The 17,020-nt window shown below is 37.9% G+C and overlaps 1 protein-coding gene across 1 annotated transcript in view; it reads left to right on the top strand.

The window, feature by feature from the left end:
- Positions 1-17,020, top strand: part of Abca12 (ATP binding cassette subfamily A member 12) — a 170,215-nt gene that overhangs the window by 45,514 nt on the left and 107,681 nt on the right. Inside the window, exons 3-5 of the mRNA XM_003474203.4 lie at positions 4,511-4,664; positions 14,343-14,434; positions 16,385-16,476. Of these exons, the coding sequence (XP_003474251.2) occupies positions 4,511-4,664; positions 14,343-14,434; positions 16,385-16,476 (338 nt within the window). The remainder of the gene's footprint in view (positions 1-4,510; positions 4,665-14,342; positions 14,435-16,384; positions 16,477-17,020) is intronic.

Here is a 17,020-nt window from a genome sequence, read left to right as displayed (position 1 = left end):
TCGGCCGCAGGAGTGAGTGATTGCATGCACACAATACTACCCACAGCATGTATATTTAGTCTGATTTTAAGAGAAAGTTTGTAGTCTAACCTAATCTAAAATCTTGATGTGACTCGTCAGAATTATCTGAAGCAATTCAGAGGTTACAGGACCCCACAAAGTCTGGGATGGAGTTGCAAATTTTACCTCCCCCTCCCCTGTTCCCCCCTCCCCTGCTTCCCCTCCTCGGTCCCCCTCTTCCCTGCTGTGCTGGAGATTGAACTCGCAGTGTTTAACACATGCAAAGCACACACTCTGCACTGAACTACACCCCTGACCCCTGAAATTTCACTTCTGATAACTTCCCATGTGGTGCTGATATTATTTGTCTGGAGACCTCATTCTTAAGAACCTTGCTTTCACCTGCATATTATATCACACAACTATTGTTCCAAATAAAGGGCTTTGTGCAAAAAAGGGGGAAAATCAAACTGAATCTTATTTTTACAAGAACCAATGATGCATTATAGTTGGAAAAATCCAGGGAACTGAATCTTTTTTTAATAATCCTGGCTTCATTTTAACTACATGGGAAAATGAATATGATATAGTTTAAACCTTGCTAAAGTTTTAGTTTGTTCTCAATGTTGTTTTGTTCTTTGGTTTGACTCAGCTCTCCAAAACAGCATCGGACTATGTCAGTGTTGAGATGGGACTGTCCTAGTCATGTGGCCTGAATGCCTTTTAAGGAACGGCCTCTCCTCACCCAGAGGTTTCCTCTCACCTCTTTCTAATGCTTCTGAGAAACTAATGGCTCGGGACTTTGTTTCTCACCACGCTATCCCACTTTCAGTCTATGTGGGAGTCTGCTGAATTTAACCCGCATGTAACTGGTGGATTCAAAGTAGCTTTGCTCCTGAAGATGAACATGAACTCTGTTCTGGGTTGTGAGACCTTTGGGAAGCAGCAGATAAAGAACCCTACCCAGCCTCACATCCTGGCAAGCCCCTGATGTCTCTCTCTCTGTGTATTTTCTCTCCCCCTGCTAGTTGTTCTATGGTCTGCCTGGTTGTGATCTCCTTTTATTTCCTTCCTTCAATCTGTCCTTTCCTGGGGACAGGGACACTCAATGATTACAGCCTTAACTTTGCATTCTCTGTGCTTACTATGAGAAGTTTTGTGAAAGACGAAGAAATGTCACCTTTATCTTAGCACTGGGGACTATAAAGGGCAACGTTATTTTAGAAACTGAAAGTGCCAGAGATACCTTCAGAAGAGAAAAAGTTCAAGTTAAAATTAGCAGCCCGTGAAAACATTTGATGGCTCCATCTCACTGATGCTCTCACGCTTGCTTCCTTCCACACGTGACTGAGACGCATGGAAAATTAGAAAGTCCATTTTGCTCCACAAGGAAACTATGCCAGAGCTGAATTGTTTTTAATTCTGATTTTCTAGTTTTAGAAAATTTCCAGATTTGGTGGAAAGTTGATGTATTTAAGGAAGTAAATTAGGGATGTTGAGGAAGGGATTATGTAGTACGTGGCACACAGGAGCTGCTGAATCAGTCAGGGCTCTGGCTACTCTGGTACACCACTCACCCCAGTGAGCCCAGTCCTTGGTTAAAAGGTTCAAGTGAAACGTGTGACAGTCCATGATCTGCGCGGCATTGTGAGAACTTAAGCTTGTGCTTCATTGAACCAATCCCTCATCTGCAGGAACCCATTCTGACAAGTTACATATCATTAATCAAGAATCGTTGCAAAGCATTGACTGTATTTTCAACACCCTGGGAGCTTATTTTTAAACAACTCTGTGATGAATTTTCTATAAAGTAAACTGATCTTCTTGCAATATCACATCAAAGAATGTTGTGAGTTTAAATCCCTTCAAATTCTTCTCAGATAAGCCACAAACTGTCATCAATGCCAGGAAAGATAGCCCTGGCTGTGAAGTGCCACCTCTTCCCAGCTCTTCTCCCCACTTTAGCTTCTTCTCTCTTCCGTCTCTTGATGTTGCTTTTTGCTGGGCCCCACTGAATTCAGCTCTGGCTTATGCAGCCTCACCATCACACTGAGTGGTATAGGATACAGGAGATGCTGAGTAATCAGTGGGGCTCTCTGGTCATCTGTTTCTGTTGCCCTTCTGTCTACTTCCCGTTTTCCCATTTGAAGAAGACGTGTGTTGGGGCAAGATCGAGCCTATTTGTAGACACATAACATGAGTGAGTGGTTAGAGCTGGGTTCTGTGTAAGAAGTGGTTTACCCTTAATAGTCAGCTTTTACATCTACTCTAAACAGAGTTATAAAGGCCTTGCTGTAAGCAATTCATCATGGCAGAAATTCACTATAGATGAAAAGCTAACACAACTTGACTGGTCCTCTCTAGCTTGTTCAGGGAGCCGTACAAGAAGGACATTGGTGGGAATTGTGGGTTCCCTAGAGTCTTCCTTGGGTGGATTATTAGGCAGACTACTAGTCTTTCTGCTTAGAAGCTGCTGGTGAACACTGGGTGGACTTAGGCTCTGTCTCATTTTTTCTGAGTTTTCAGAACTTTCATTTATACCAGTATTAACATCCACACTGTTTCTTGGGACTGTGATAATAAATGATCACAAATTGAATGTCTTAAGCAACTCTCCTATGAGAAATGTGATCATTAAGTATACCTACAATGTACCAATCAATGTAATTGAAAAAGAAAACCAACAAAACAAAACAATAGCACTTACTACTTAACCATTCTGCAAGTTGGAAGTTGAGAATTTAATATTAGTCAGCTACAAATGAAGGTGTTAGCATGGCTGAATGTCTTCTGGCTTTCTAAAGAATTTGGTTTTTTGCCTTTTCTGGCTTCTAGCATTTTCTTTGTTCATTGACTCTGGGACCTTCCTCCATCTTGAAGGTTAAGAATAGAGCATTTTTCAATATTCCTTTAAAAAATACTACTTTTCTTCTGACAACCTATCCTATGGCCAATTCCTCTTTTTTCTAGTTTTCTCTCTTTTTGCAAGTCTGTATTTAAGTTACTTGGATCTACTGTCTATTTATTGTGCTCTCTGCTAGCATATAAATGCACAGTCATGTTGCCTTTAACATTTTTAAAAAGCTTTGCTTCTTTCTCTTTAAAATGAAGTTAGACATTGCTGATACTCTTTAATAGGTTCGTGAGGAAATTCAGGTTTTGCTTGTTAGCCCTCAGTTTGGAATTTCTCTCAAAGTCTCCAGACCTGCCTGTTTTGAAAGTTTAGAGAATCCATATTTTCTGAAAGGGAGGAATCCAGTGTTTTAGTATCAGACCTGATTGTGATAAGATTTGTATTTTACAGGTTTGCAAAATATCTTGCCAGCATTACATTTTGTAAGATAAGCATTAGAGTAAATGTAATACAGCCCTTTACTGTTATAGTTGTTTCCTATATGAATTATGGGGGGAAAATCTGCCTTTTCTTTCACATTAATTCCTATTATTTTGAAAAGGGAAAAAGAGTTGTGTATATAGGAATAATAAAAATACGACCTTTGGAAGAGACCAAAAATATTTCTTAGTATAGTATCTGAAAAGCTGATTGCATTTATATACATTTCGATTACAGAAGTAGAAATGTAGATTGTGATAAACATAGTAAATATACTGTAAAAGTAAATAAAAATTATGTGAAATATACCACCAAGGCAAAAAAGCTATCAAAAAATTTTTTACAGTCTCTCAGGTTTTTATTATACATGTGAATATGTGTTGAGATTAGGACTATCTGTTCATATGCTTTTCAAATATATTCTGTTCTCCAGTCTATTCTTTTAAATAATATAAACTTTTTTCATATTAATTGAAATTTTACTAGCTACAATATATTTGATCATATGTATGCAATGTGATTTATTTGTAAAACACTTAAGGAAACAGTTTTGAAATTACCCAGCTTTCCCATTCCTGGCACAAAATGCCCAACACCCACAATTTAGCAGAAGAGACATTTAATTTAACTTGCACTCTCTGTATTTTAGTCCATGGTCAACTGGCTGCAAAACAGAATCATGATGGTGGAAAGATGTGGAGGAGCAAACCTGCTTAACTCCAGGCAGTGGGAAACAGAGAAAGGGAGCAGACCCAAAAAGAAAAAGGCCAGGGACATAGAGTCCAAGGTTATGCCTCAATGGCCCACCCAGGTACACCCAGAAGTGTGCATCACCAGTTCCCCAGGGAGACCCCAGAGCCAATCATGTTGACATGCCACTCTGTCACAGTACCTTTAAGTATTTCTTTAGAGTAAACCCAGGAAGGGTAATCAACGGGGTAACAGATATTTTATGCTTTTGAGTCATACTAGCAACTTTAGGAAAATCAAGGTAAAACATCCTTCAGGCACACTTCTATTGCCTAGCCCAGGTCAGTTTCCAAGGTGGGATGAGTTCGGAGGTCACAGACAGTCGTACAGAAAAGGTAATTTGACAAAATGGAGTTATTACCATGCTTCTTTCTCTTGCTGACAAACATGCCATAGTGATATCAGTATTGCTTTTTTAAATTGCAGGTTATCTTGCACCTCGAAACCTTCCTAGTACTGGATTCTTCCCGTTCCTGCAAACCCTGCTCTGTGACACAGACTCTAAGTGCAAAGACACACCCTACAGGCCACTAGATCTGCTTCGCAGGAAAGGCATCAGTGAGGGGCTGGTTAAAGACAGGTAGGAGCACTTCCCAAATGTGTTGACTTTTCTGAGAGATTAAATATTTTTTCCTTATGAGAAAACCACCCTGTAAATCCGCCATGCAAATAGTTAACACTGCCTTTTCCCTGGTGATGTAAACGTAAGGAACAAGGTAAGTACATGTTGGAGCCAGTGTGATTATTCGAGATCACGCATACTCCACTTTTGGCGAGTTACTCATATTTTGCTTTTCAAAATGAGTGGCTAGAACAGTTCCACTTCACTTTCCTCAGTGATATGCTACCCCACCTCACATCGTCAGTGACATATTGTCCTAATGCTTACTCACAAGCATAAGATGAGCTGCAGGGGCATTATCTCCAAGAAGAGTGACACATTTATGTTACTCTAAGTGGCACTTCCGGACATATTAAAAACCAGAAAGTGCAAATAAGAAAATTAAGGGTCTCAAAATTCAAAGTAATAAAGTTGAAAGTGTACATAATTAAACAACAACCTTTAACTTAGATGAATGTGTGTTCTATTTTATGGGATGAAAAGCTGCTGACGAGTAAAGATAGGGAATCTGTATCAGTTATAGCCTGATCATTTACAACCACAATTTTCCTTCTTGGGATTCTACATCTAAAACAATTCCCAGGAGTCTACTTGTCTGTAGAATTGAAAGCTGTATTATAATTTTGAGTTGACCATGCGACTATTCTGTTAGGGATTCTTTTTAAAAAAGTATTACACTTATGTATAACCAGAGATATTTGATCCTTAAATTTAAATATTAAATTCCTTCTCTTAATGACATCATCATGATTTTGGTCATTAAATAATACGGCTGACATTTTAAGAGAGAATGACTGCATGTTGCTTAGCATAAAACATAATCATCAGGAATTGTCCTGAGAAACAACTTGGAACAATTAATTGTTGGGTTGCTAATTCACAGAGATTCCATTCTTCACATAAGGTAATTAGAGTTGGTGCTTAGAGCAATTCCAATATTCACTAATTCATTTATTAATTTAGTCAAGAAATAATGACTGGCATATTTCCATATGCCAGGCACCATTTTCAAACACTGTGATACAGAGGGGAATAAAATAATTTGTTTAGCCTTTTGTTACTTGCAGTTGAATGAAAGACAGTGCAAAAAATGAAGAAGCAAACAGGTAAATAGTATACTAAGATAATAATTGCGCCAGCTAGAAAATAAGGTAAGTTAAAAGGGAGGGATTTAGCAAGGTAGCAAGAGGGCCAGAGGTGTCCTGTGGCTGAGTGGGCGGGAGTCTGCTCAGCACATGCAAAGCCCTGGGGTTGCTTCTAGTACTCAAAACAAAACAAAAAACCAAGAACGAGACAAGAAAAACAGTAATAAGTAATAAGTGGTAAGAAAAGTCCTCTGCTTGAAGGTGACTGTTAGGTAGCGACTGGAAGGGCCAGGAGGCACCCGTAGTGGCATGGGAACATCTGGAAGAGGGGCCTGAGGCGGGGACAACTTGAGTATTCTGCTGACATGTTTGGCGCCCTGTGAGGGACGATCAGAGGGGCAGGGAATGTGTGGACAAGAAACCCAAGAGAAAGAGCATGCAGACTCAGTTAGTGAAGAAGAGGTAAGTGGATTAGTATTTAGAGCATAGTGAGAATCTGTCCAGAAGTTTTAAGCCAGGAGGGGACATGACATACTGTTATGAGACCAGCACCTGCTAACAGAGGTGAACACTGTATCAATGCACGTTTCTGTAAGAGATCAAATCCCTCTGGAGCCTATATCCCCTGTGCAACCAGTGTAAAGGTGAGATGAAAGGAAGCACGCGTTCTCTGCTGTTGTAGACTTCCTCGTCATCGCTGCACGAGTGATGAATTAGGCATGATTTATGCCCAAGTATCAGCTGGAGAGGGAAGCATTAGATAAATAGCGGTAACAGGATCTAGCGCAGTGGAGAGCGCCAGAGGATTGCTAAGCTGCATTTTTGCCATACTCAGACTAGAAAGAGCTTTCAGCTGGAGTAACACAAACAACAAACAAACAAACAAACACCTTCCTGAAGAAGGGTAATTAAGATGGACACTTTGTGAAGCAAACCTTAAAAGATATGTGGGAAACATTAATGCACATCATTTACAAATTGGATAAGAGTCCTACCCTACCTGGTATTTTCTTATTTATACCATTTTTTCCCTCCATGAATAACTAATTATGAAAGACATAGTTAATCACATACATGTGCACACATACACATACACATACACATACATGGTATATAGTATATAAATATTTTTCTATATGATTATAGAGTGAATCTGACTCATTGGGTTTGGGTGAGATATGTTTGTTTTGGAAGTAAGATTAAAATCTAGGTTTATTTTCTGCTGATTATTCTCTAGATAGCTGATCATGTCTACATCTTTTTACTTTTATTCTAACCTTGAGGTAATTTGTCTAGCTCAAGTTATGTATTGCTGTATATTCAGTATTTTTTCTGAGCTACCAAGTAATTGGAGCTTAATTTAGGAAATTATGTATCATAATAAATTGTATTAATGATGTTCCCATCATGCTATTAACTTTTATGCTTTATATAGCTCCACAATAGCTGGTGCATGGTGGCTGAGTAAACCATTCCACTAAATTGCTTCTTCCTGGTGAAGGGAGATTCCACAGCGTAGCTTCATTAAGAAACAAAACAGTCTTCTTTTTCTGTTCGTAAGGGAAGAAAGAAGTGTCACTTTTGCTCTCATCAAAAGAGGTCTGCCATGTTTCTTTTAATAGACTGCTTTTCTGGAAGACAAGATCATACTGCTGTCACTATCCACTGGCCAGTCGCCAAGTGTTTTGATGTGATTTTGCTTTTGGTACCAGCCTTCTGTTATTAAATTCATACTTCTCTAGGTATTAGTTTCAGGATGAGGTGCTTTAAAAATATTCAGCCCTGTACCTAGACAGCTTAAAACAGAAATGATTGCATTTGTGGTTTTTTGCTCTTTTGCACAATAGATAATCTGACACCACAGATCTTATCCTAGTCCTTTCCTTACACTGTCTCTAGGAATACATCAAGCAGTGCGAGCCCCTTGGGTATACCACGTTCACACAGTCAGTGAATTCAGAGATCATCCCCCAGGGCTCACAAGATCATTATTTGGAGACATGTTCCAACAGTCCTGCAGAGCCTGGGAGGAACTGCTGCTATAGAATCCTGGTGTCTAAATTCATAACTTTGCTCCTGCTGCACAGCTTCCACAGAACTTGAAGAACAGCTAATCCAACTCTTTTCAGGGATAACTTTTAATGAGTCAGGGGTTGTATTTAATATTGAAAAATATAGATGAGTATAGAAATTAATCTAAAGACATTATTGGGAATGTAAGACAAGTGGATGTAAATCAGTGTTTGTCCTACTTGACTACAAAGATGACGGATATGTAAGTCTCATATCGTTTTAGTTTTGGACTATAACTATTTAGTGACTCTTTTAGCTAGAAGTAGTGTAAAACCAAAGGCTCAAATTCATTTTCTAAGAAAAAACAGAAAGAGTGCATTAATCATCAGACAGGCCAAACTGTTCATTCATTCAGTGAGAATGACTGAGTATTGAATTGTACGATGTGGTAGAGACTAAACAGGTCACTGTACACATGGAAATGAAAAGAACGCATTTCATGCCCTGTAGAATTTACAAACTGGTTGAGAAAGAGAAACAAGATAATTGGTAAACTGCTCATAGCGTGGTAAATGTGATGATTATTTGTTTAGCTCTCAGTGTGCCCACAACATTAGACAGAGTGGAGAATAATTACTATGTTTCTTAAAACATTATTTGTGCCTGAGGAATGTGGATCTTACCTGTTGGGTATTATTGGAATGGAGGTAGGTTTGGGAGGGGACATGTTGAGATAGCGCTCCCAGAAGCATTTAAAGGTACGGTCAGTAAGGATGGCTAGCATGCATTCTAGCAGAATAAGACGTAGGTAATGGAGAATCTCAGAACTAAAAGGGAAAGATAGAGCGAGGTGCCCACATAGTCACCAGGGAGGAATAGGTCTGTAGCATTGATTCCAACTGTGATGGAGAAAGTACCAATTTCCTTGCAGGGTTGCCAAATGAATCTGCCCATTTTTGCAGGTGCATAGAACATAATTTTCACACTGTCACCAGAAGACATGTGAGTTGTCTCCCCCCCCATTTCACAGGTTCCTAACACACTTTTATCCCTTGAAACATTTCTTCATCTGTTCAGGAGAGTGCCTCGAAAAACTTTTAGAAATTGACTTGCTCAGGTTACATAACTCCAAAGCCTTTCCTAAGAACATGAAAGACTCCAGAGCAGGACAAGTTAAAGGCGGGCCACTAGGAGAGGGAGATGTTTTGAAGGAGGGCAAACCCAGATTACATATGGAGCATGGATGATCTTTAAAGAATGAAAGTCACAATGAAATGCAAGATAATTCAAATTTTCCCATGAGTGCCCTTGCTTTGGGGTAGCCAGGAATGACAGCTGCATCAAGCACCATGAGGTCCTCGATGACCATCTGAATGTCCTGAATCTCTATCTGTAGTTCAAGTTAATGGCAAATGTTACCTGGAGCTGACATCTGAAGTGGGCTTAAAACATATTTCACATCTTCCTCCCAGATGTCACTACATACTGATATAAATATAATTCTGAGGAAAAGGGAAAAGTATATAGAAAAATTTAACTCACCCTTAGAGACAAAAAACTGTTAGAATTTTCTTTCCAGAAGCTGCCATATGTCTGTTCCTTAGCAGGGATTCCTTTTATAGACAGAACTTACCGCGACACACACAGATATCACCTATCCAGGTACTTTTCCCCCCTCACAGGAAACACTGACATCCAGTATAAGTGCGTAAATTCTACCTTTATGGTAGTATATTTAAATGTGACATTTCCCAAATGTAACTGTTGGTAGACATGTCTGAGAAGAAGTCAAATCTATTCTAGGTTTAGTTTCCTCCCAGTGTAGTAAAATTCTTAAATGCAAGAGGTTTCCTTTATTGGATCCCTCTCCAAATAGTGCTGCATAAATGCCACTGAGGCAAAGTTCATGTCTTTAGCATCCATAAGCAAAGGTCCTTAGCCAAGCCCGTGGCAGTGTACACGCAACATGGTCCACTAAAAGTTGGTTAAGTGATGCCATGGTCACATGGTGATTTGAGTCAGGCATTCTTGGCTTCCTTCCAGAGTTGAGTTTTCTAAAGTCAGATGAGCCTATGTTTCAAATTTGTGGCACATCTTAAGTTTTGCATAATGATTTAATATACACCCAGAAATAGCCAGTAAGAGATAGATTCTATGTGACTCAGAATTGGGGGTCCTGTTATGTGTTCTGATCACCCCCTGTGCATGTCCTTCCTTACTCATCCACTGCCATGAATATATTGTAACCCCTGGTTTTCTTATTTGATTTGCTCACTGTAATACATATAAAAGAAATTTAATCAATGTTGATGAATTAATGATTGAATAGGCCTGGTACAGTGTAAGATTCCCTGGATGTTTTCTCTTCCAAGGAAACTTGCAGAATCAGCTGCACATCAATGGTGAGCGGGCCAAAGTCATTTAGAAAAGATGCTTCTTCAGCCATCAGTTGTTCAAAGTGATATTCTTTATTACCAAGTACGCAGTGCTGGCCATGTGCTAAACATCCTGCCATCTGCTAATCCAGTACAGTGGAGATTTTTCTCAAGATTTTGGCAGCATGTTAGACTGCCTTTTTATGGAGAAAGTTTATCACTACTGATAACAGAAATTTCTTTCATATATTAACAATGAAATTTTTAAAACTCATAAAATGAAGGAATTATTCAAGCCTGGGCAAGGTTCAATGCCTCATGGTAATTTGCTAGTTAATGCTTGCAAGTTCTAGGACTCTAAAATATAGGGCATATCCATTCTGCATTCCTGATGGTTCTAGAATTCTAAATGGATTACATTTTGGACAAAAAATTAATGATAGTGAATGCCTGTGATGACAGGGCCCATACAGACACCCTGTACCTACATTTCTGGCTTTTTTCTGTGGTAGCTGATGTTCTTTAAACCAAAAAAGAACAAAAACAATACAGAATTTCAAAACAACATAATAGGAGATTAACAATGTATTAATATATTGTGTATTGTTATCTTCAAAGTAGTTGCTCAGGTTAGAAGATATAGGTATAAAAATGATCAAATTAGGAAAGCATAAACTTTGGTAAACTAACAGATTAGTTATATAATTATTTAATCTCACATATATATATATATATATATATATTGTATATATATACAAAATCTTTTTCCTTCTTTCTTTTCTCCTTTCCCTCATCCCAATTGTTCTTCCTTTTGATCAGTTTCTTCCTCTTTCATTTCCACAATATCTACTGTACATTTTGCATCTTATTTTCTCTCAGTTTTTTACACTAGGGAGACAATACAATGTTTAAAATGCAAATCTGATTTATTTCACTTAGAAATATGGTCTCAAGTTGTATCCACTTACCTATAAAAGTCTCATTTATCCTTCTTTATAGCTGAGAAATACTCCATTGTGTAAAAATACCACATTTTTTTTTATCCATTCATTGGTTGATGGGAATTTGGGTTGATTCTAAGATTTAGCTATTACAAATTGTACTGCTATAAACATAGATGCACATATATCATTGTGATGTGATGCTTTCAGTTCTTCTGTGAAAATACCCAGAAGGGTAATAGCTGGATCAAATGGGACCTCTATTTTATTTTAAAAAAATTTTTTTAGTGCAGGGGATCAATCTTACAACCTTGCACTTGCCAGGCAGGTGCTTGCACCGCTGAGCTAAACCCCCAGCCCAAAATGTGACCTCTAATCCCCGTTTTTTGAAGAATCTCTACACTGATTTCCACAGTGGTTGTATCAGTCTACACTCCCACCAACAATGGAGAAAGGTTCCTTTTTCCCCACAACCCCACCAACCTTTGTTATTGGTTGATTTCTTGATGGTAACCATTCTTTTTGGGGCAACATGGAATCTCAATGTTGTTTTCATTTGCCACATTTCTTGTTATTGTGTACTCACAACTTTGAAAGATAGCTATTTGCAGGCCTAGCATGTAGATGAGACTAACAATGGCTGAGATCTTTCAGGAAGAAACGGAGCTGGAATTCCAAAGGGATTCTCCAGCTTCAGGGTTTTCCTGTGCTGCCACGGCAGCAATGTAGGCTGTTTATTCAATCAGCCACCAGATCTTGTAGCCCACTATTTTACTGTGCTATGTATTGGGAATTTAAAGAATGACTCACTGTGCTTGCTCTCAAAGACATCATAGCTCAGAGTGGAGCAGAAGTGGCAAAGGTTTCTTCTGGATGTAAATAAGTTTGTACACAGTAAGTGTGTGAAGTAATGGACAGGGTACTGCCACCCATCACGCTGAGAAGCACATAATTCTTTGTCTAGAGGCATGGCCATGCTCGTTAGAAACTTCAGAGAAAGCCATTAGTTCCGTAAGACTGACTTTCTTTTTAGGCTCCCTTGGTAATTTAACAGAATTAATTACCTTTGTTTGAGGGAAGTGAATTGTATATCAACTTACAGCCTTAATTCCCATGTCTTGCCCATACACTCTCTGTTGTTCATTTATTCTGTGATTTCCCTTTTATGTAAGGGAAACAGTTGTGATGTCTAACGGAAGAGGACACATGTCATTATACCACATTTTGTAAATCCAGAATAAAATTGAGGATATTTTTCAGGAAGAGGAGAAGTAAAACGCACAGAATATCTGAAGTCCTCACTTCCACAAAAAGGTCATGTGATTGGGTATGAGCAACTGTGTCACCATGGATACTTCCTGGTCCAGGAAAGGTCGTCTAAAAAGGAAACTCCCACAATTCCTTGTCTGAAGCAGCCACTTTGCTGCTGAGGCAGCTGCTTACTGGGAAGGCAATGAGTGTGTTCTGTTTTGGGGCTGAGAGATCATCGCTAAGAAGGCTGTAACGTGCGAGGATGCGTGGATTGTTCTCTGTGGATCAGCAGCAGCTTTTGTTTCTCCATGAGCATACTTTTTTTTTATTCCAATCACCTCTTCAATCACTTGTTCTTCTGTTTTGTTTTAATCCTCACATCTATTTATTATTCAGTCTATTTTCTCTTGCTCAGTCATTGGTATTTGGAGCCTTGTCATTTCCCCTTTGGTTTTTGTTGCTGTCCTAGTCCTTAAAATTTTTATGAAGGTGGCTTTTCATTTTATTTTCAAAATGTGTTGCTATTCAGTAGTTTTCCTTATAGTATTACAAGATGAACTGAAAAAAATCCAAGGAAAGGAAAAATAAACTTTCTCAAACTTTCTGAAACTTCTTTTTGAGAGAAGGAACAAAGTTCAGGTCAGTTCTTATTTTTATCGGAATGGTTTTCCTATCGAAACAGCATAAGGAATGTAAAAAGATTTAGAGGAAGACAGTCATGGTCATGAATAATTCAAATATATATTAAAATGTACAACTTTTGGAACAACCAGTACATCTGAAGAGGAATATTGAAAAACACTGGAGAAGAGAAATAAATATTACCTCTTCTTGTGATGAAATCAATGTATAAAAAATGTACACAGAACATGATTTTTCATTTTAAATAACAAAAATCGTGTTCCTAAAACAGAAGACAAATTGAACCACAATAGAAGGAAGAATTTCTTGGTATCTTTATGTATCTTAATTATGTGTTTTAATAAGGGGTTGTAGGAAATTCACCAAATTTTCAGAATTCTTAATATTAGTCTTATTTAGATGTTTTCACCTATGAAATGTCTACAATTTGTTTCAGTCACTTACTTTGAGAGACATCTTTTCAAGAAAATTTAATTATATGTTTTGATAAATAATTAAACAGAAAGCGAATTTTTAAAAAGAGGACACTGGGGCGAGGGATTTAGCTCAGTGGCACAGTGCCTGCAAGGCAAGTGAGAGACCCTGAGTTTGATTCTGGGTTACCTCCCACCTCCCAAAAAAGAGGACTATTAACTTGTGGGAAGGTCCAATAATATTTTCTCCCAAAAGTTCACAATGCTGTTATTGTATCACTGATACAGTCAGTGCAATTTAAAATCTGTTTTAATGTTATTTGTTTCATACCTGAAATAAATCCAGTTTTCTCAAAAGTACACTAACCTATGATGATATCCTTCACAGTTCCTGGAACAGAACTGTGGGTAGTAAATAAATGCTTGGCTTCTTGTTTCTTCCTCAAATCTGCTTTGTAAGTATTAATCAACTTTGAAAAACCATTAAAATGTCATGTATAATTTAGCATAAAAATGTTTTTCTTTCATCATTGACAAATAGTCAATTGTTTCAGTCTTTATAATACTTTTGGGTATTAATCCACTTGGAATTCATCAACTTTTGAAGAGAATAAAACATAGATATTTGCAATATTTATTCCTATTTTAAAAACTAATTTTCTTTCTACAAGATTAAAACAAAATTGACTGTATGTAAGCCCTACCTAGGCCATTTTCTGTGGCTAAAAATTTACCTTGTAGGAGAACTTGTGTATTCTTTTGGTGTGGTTAAGGGAGTCCTTCCTCAACATGTTAGAAAGTAGATGAAAAATTGGGAAGTGATTGAACAATCTGGAATCTGTTAGACAATACATTACTTTAATGAACTGAACTTAGTGTGGGTGAAGTTATAGAGTTCTTGCTTTTTCTTTTTCAGTGAATTTATGAAGAAATCATCCAGCCCAAAGAAGAAGAGCAATTTACCACTCCAGAGTACTCAGGTTCCAGACAGAAGACACACGTCACCAGGTAAGCTCACTCCCTCCTGTAGAGTTTAGAATAGTCTTTTAGAGCCATCTGGGTCTAATCTCTAAAAGGTTTATTCTTCAACTTTTCCAAGCAGAATTGGTTGTTCAGAATATCTCTAGGAGGTGCAAATATTCCTCATGGTTGCTTGAATGTTGTGGCATAACTATGCAAAATTCCTCAGAATAATTTCAAATTAAGTTCTTACTGAAATACTGTATGTGAGCAGAAGTTTAGATGCTGAAAATTTCACTGTGTTCCAGAATTGACGCTGGACTCAAGTTGCCTACAGTTTGATAATCTTGGGACGTCCAGTAAACTCAGTAATAAAATCGTTGGAAAATGTCTTAGAGATTTGTCCAATCTTTCCATTTTACATGTAAAGAATATAAGGCTCAGTAACATTAAATGCTGCATAAATAATCTTGCAGAAGAATTGGTATTAGACTAACTTCTTAGCCACTATTTTTTGTAAGCATGTTATGTGCTTCTGTGTGCTTCTTCCTCCCATTTAATGCCAAGTTCCACAGTCTTCAGAATGTTTCTTTCCTTCACAGCTAGGCAAGTAGCTCTCAAACCTTTTTTTGTGTAGGAAATCTTGAGTTACTTCCTAAAAAGGCAGGCTCCGAAGCATTACCCCCAAACGATGCTGATGCTGTGGTCTTGTAATCTGGCCAAAGCCTAAAACTCTATAACGAGAGGATTATTTTATATTCACTTGACAAATATTTGTTAGGTCCCCACTATCATGTGCTATAGTGCCCTAGGGACTGAGGATATATTAGTAAACACAATAAATATTGTTGTGCCAGAATATGATGGGTTCTCTGGGGAACAAAGAGCATCTTCAAAACTGCATGGAATATTTGAGACACTGTAATATTAAATAGCATTCAATATGAGCTGAAGAATTCATGGGAAAAGTCCTGGGTTAATGTAGTAGGAGAGTGATGGTCTGGAAGAGCTAATGTTCTGTTATGAATGATCAGTGGGTGTGTGGTTGAGTAGGCTAAAGCACAGTGGAAATAAGGCTATGAAGTTATGGTCCAGTAAGCTTTGCTTTGCTCAGTAGGCACAGATTATGATTCTTGCCCTGGCCAGTTATCTCACAATGTATTGCCTTGGCTTAGAGGATCAGATGGTAACTATTGCAGCCCCATGGGCACTAGAATAAGGCACAGACCCTAATGATGAGTTACTGGTACCTTGAATACTAGGACTCTTTGTGAGGATAACAAATACTTGGGTACCAAATATATGAAAGTCAACCTATTGACTTACTGAGCATCCATGCTGTCGATATGAATGTACACTTCTTCTGGTTTATACTCTAAACCCAGAAAACTCTACTGCATTATAAATAGTATTAGATGAGGCCACTTTGGGAATTGCTTAATTAGAATATACTGAAGTCTGAGCTAATTGCTTTATCCTATTTATTTGATCTGAAATATCATGCAGAAGCCACTTTGGGGAGGAGAGAATTTACGATGCTAAGCAGATTTCAGCATCCCAATTGGATAATTAAAAAGAAAGACCATTATCACCAGATGTGCACTGGCAGATCCTTTAAACAGATGTTGGGTATAATAGATCTTTGGAGCTAGTGGAGACACCTCAACTTCTGCAGTCCTGCACATAAACTATTCCCTTTATGGGGCAATAACATTGGTGATGAAGTTTAACGATATAAACTGGAATGAAAGCAAATGATGTATAAATGATTGGGGAAAACAACAGGAACAAACCCAAATCATCCCAATTTTATTTGGAAAGAAAAACCCATGGAATTTGCCAATTGCCAAAATCAAAGTTTCATGGAAGAAGCCTACTGAAGCACATTCGTGCTTTAGGGTTTATGAGGCTACAAAGGAGAGTTATGAATTCTTACATGATCCTGCCCACTGTTGCGTATGTGTTTAGAATTTTAATATGTTCTTTCTTCTCTCATAGCATTCCCTAGTCCAAGTTCTGATTTGGAAAGCACTGGAACAGTACCTTTCAATGGCAGTCAAGTGCTTGCATGGATCCTTGATTTGGAAAAGGTAACTCCATTTAGTTTTGTAGTGAGCAGAGATGAAAAACGTATAAAAAAGGTATGTTAGGTTCATAGAGGGATCTTTCACATGGGAAGGTATTTGAAGCACCTTTTTCATCTAAGCAATATTGCATGCACATTTTTTTCTTAGGATTTCTTCAATAACAATCTAATTCGAGACATGGCCTGGATGGTAGACATTGAGTCCTACTTTACATTCTCTTCAGAAATGATGGGAAGATCATTGGATAATTTTCAATATGATGCATTAGAAATATTATCCCCTCTTCTGTTATAGACATATTTTAATGATTCATCCACCTACCTAAAATTTCTCCCATCTACGTTCTGAGACACATCGCTGACCTTTATATACATTCTGGTAACCGTAACCACTATTGCTTAAGCTATCTTTGTTAGTGACTCTTAAATTAACAATCTGTCAGTTGAAGTATCTCAATAAGCAGAATCACGTGTATAAACAAAAACAAAAACACAAAAGTGGATGGCAGAAAAAGATACCATTCTCATTCAGAGAAAGCTCCTATTTG

Source organism: Cavia porcellus, unplaced genomic scaffold (genome assembly GCF_034190915.1).
Source record: "Cavia porcellus strain 051 isolate PalLab524CR breed Dunkin Hartley unplaced genomic scaffold, mCavPor4.1 scaffold_26, whole genome shotgun sequence".
NCBI classification, from domain to species: Eukaryota; Metazoa; Chordata; class Mammalia; order Rodentia; family Caviidae; genus Cavia; species Cavia porcellus.
Note: the sequence above shows the minus strand (reverse complement) of the source record. Positions and strands in the feature narration are given on the sequence as shown.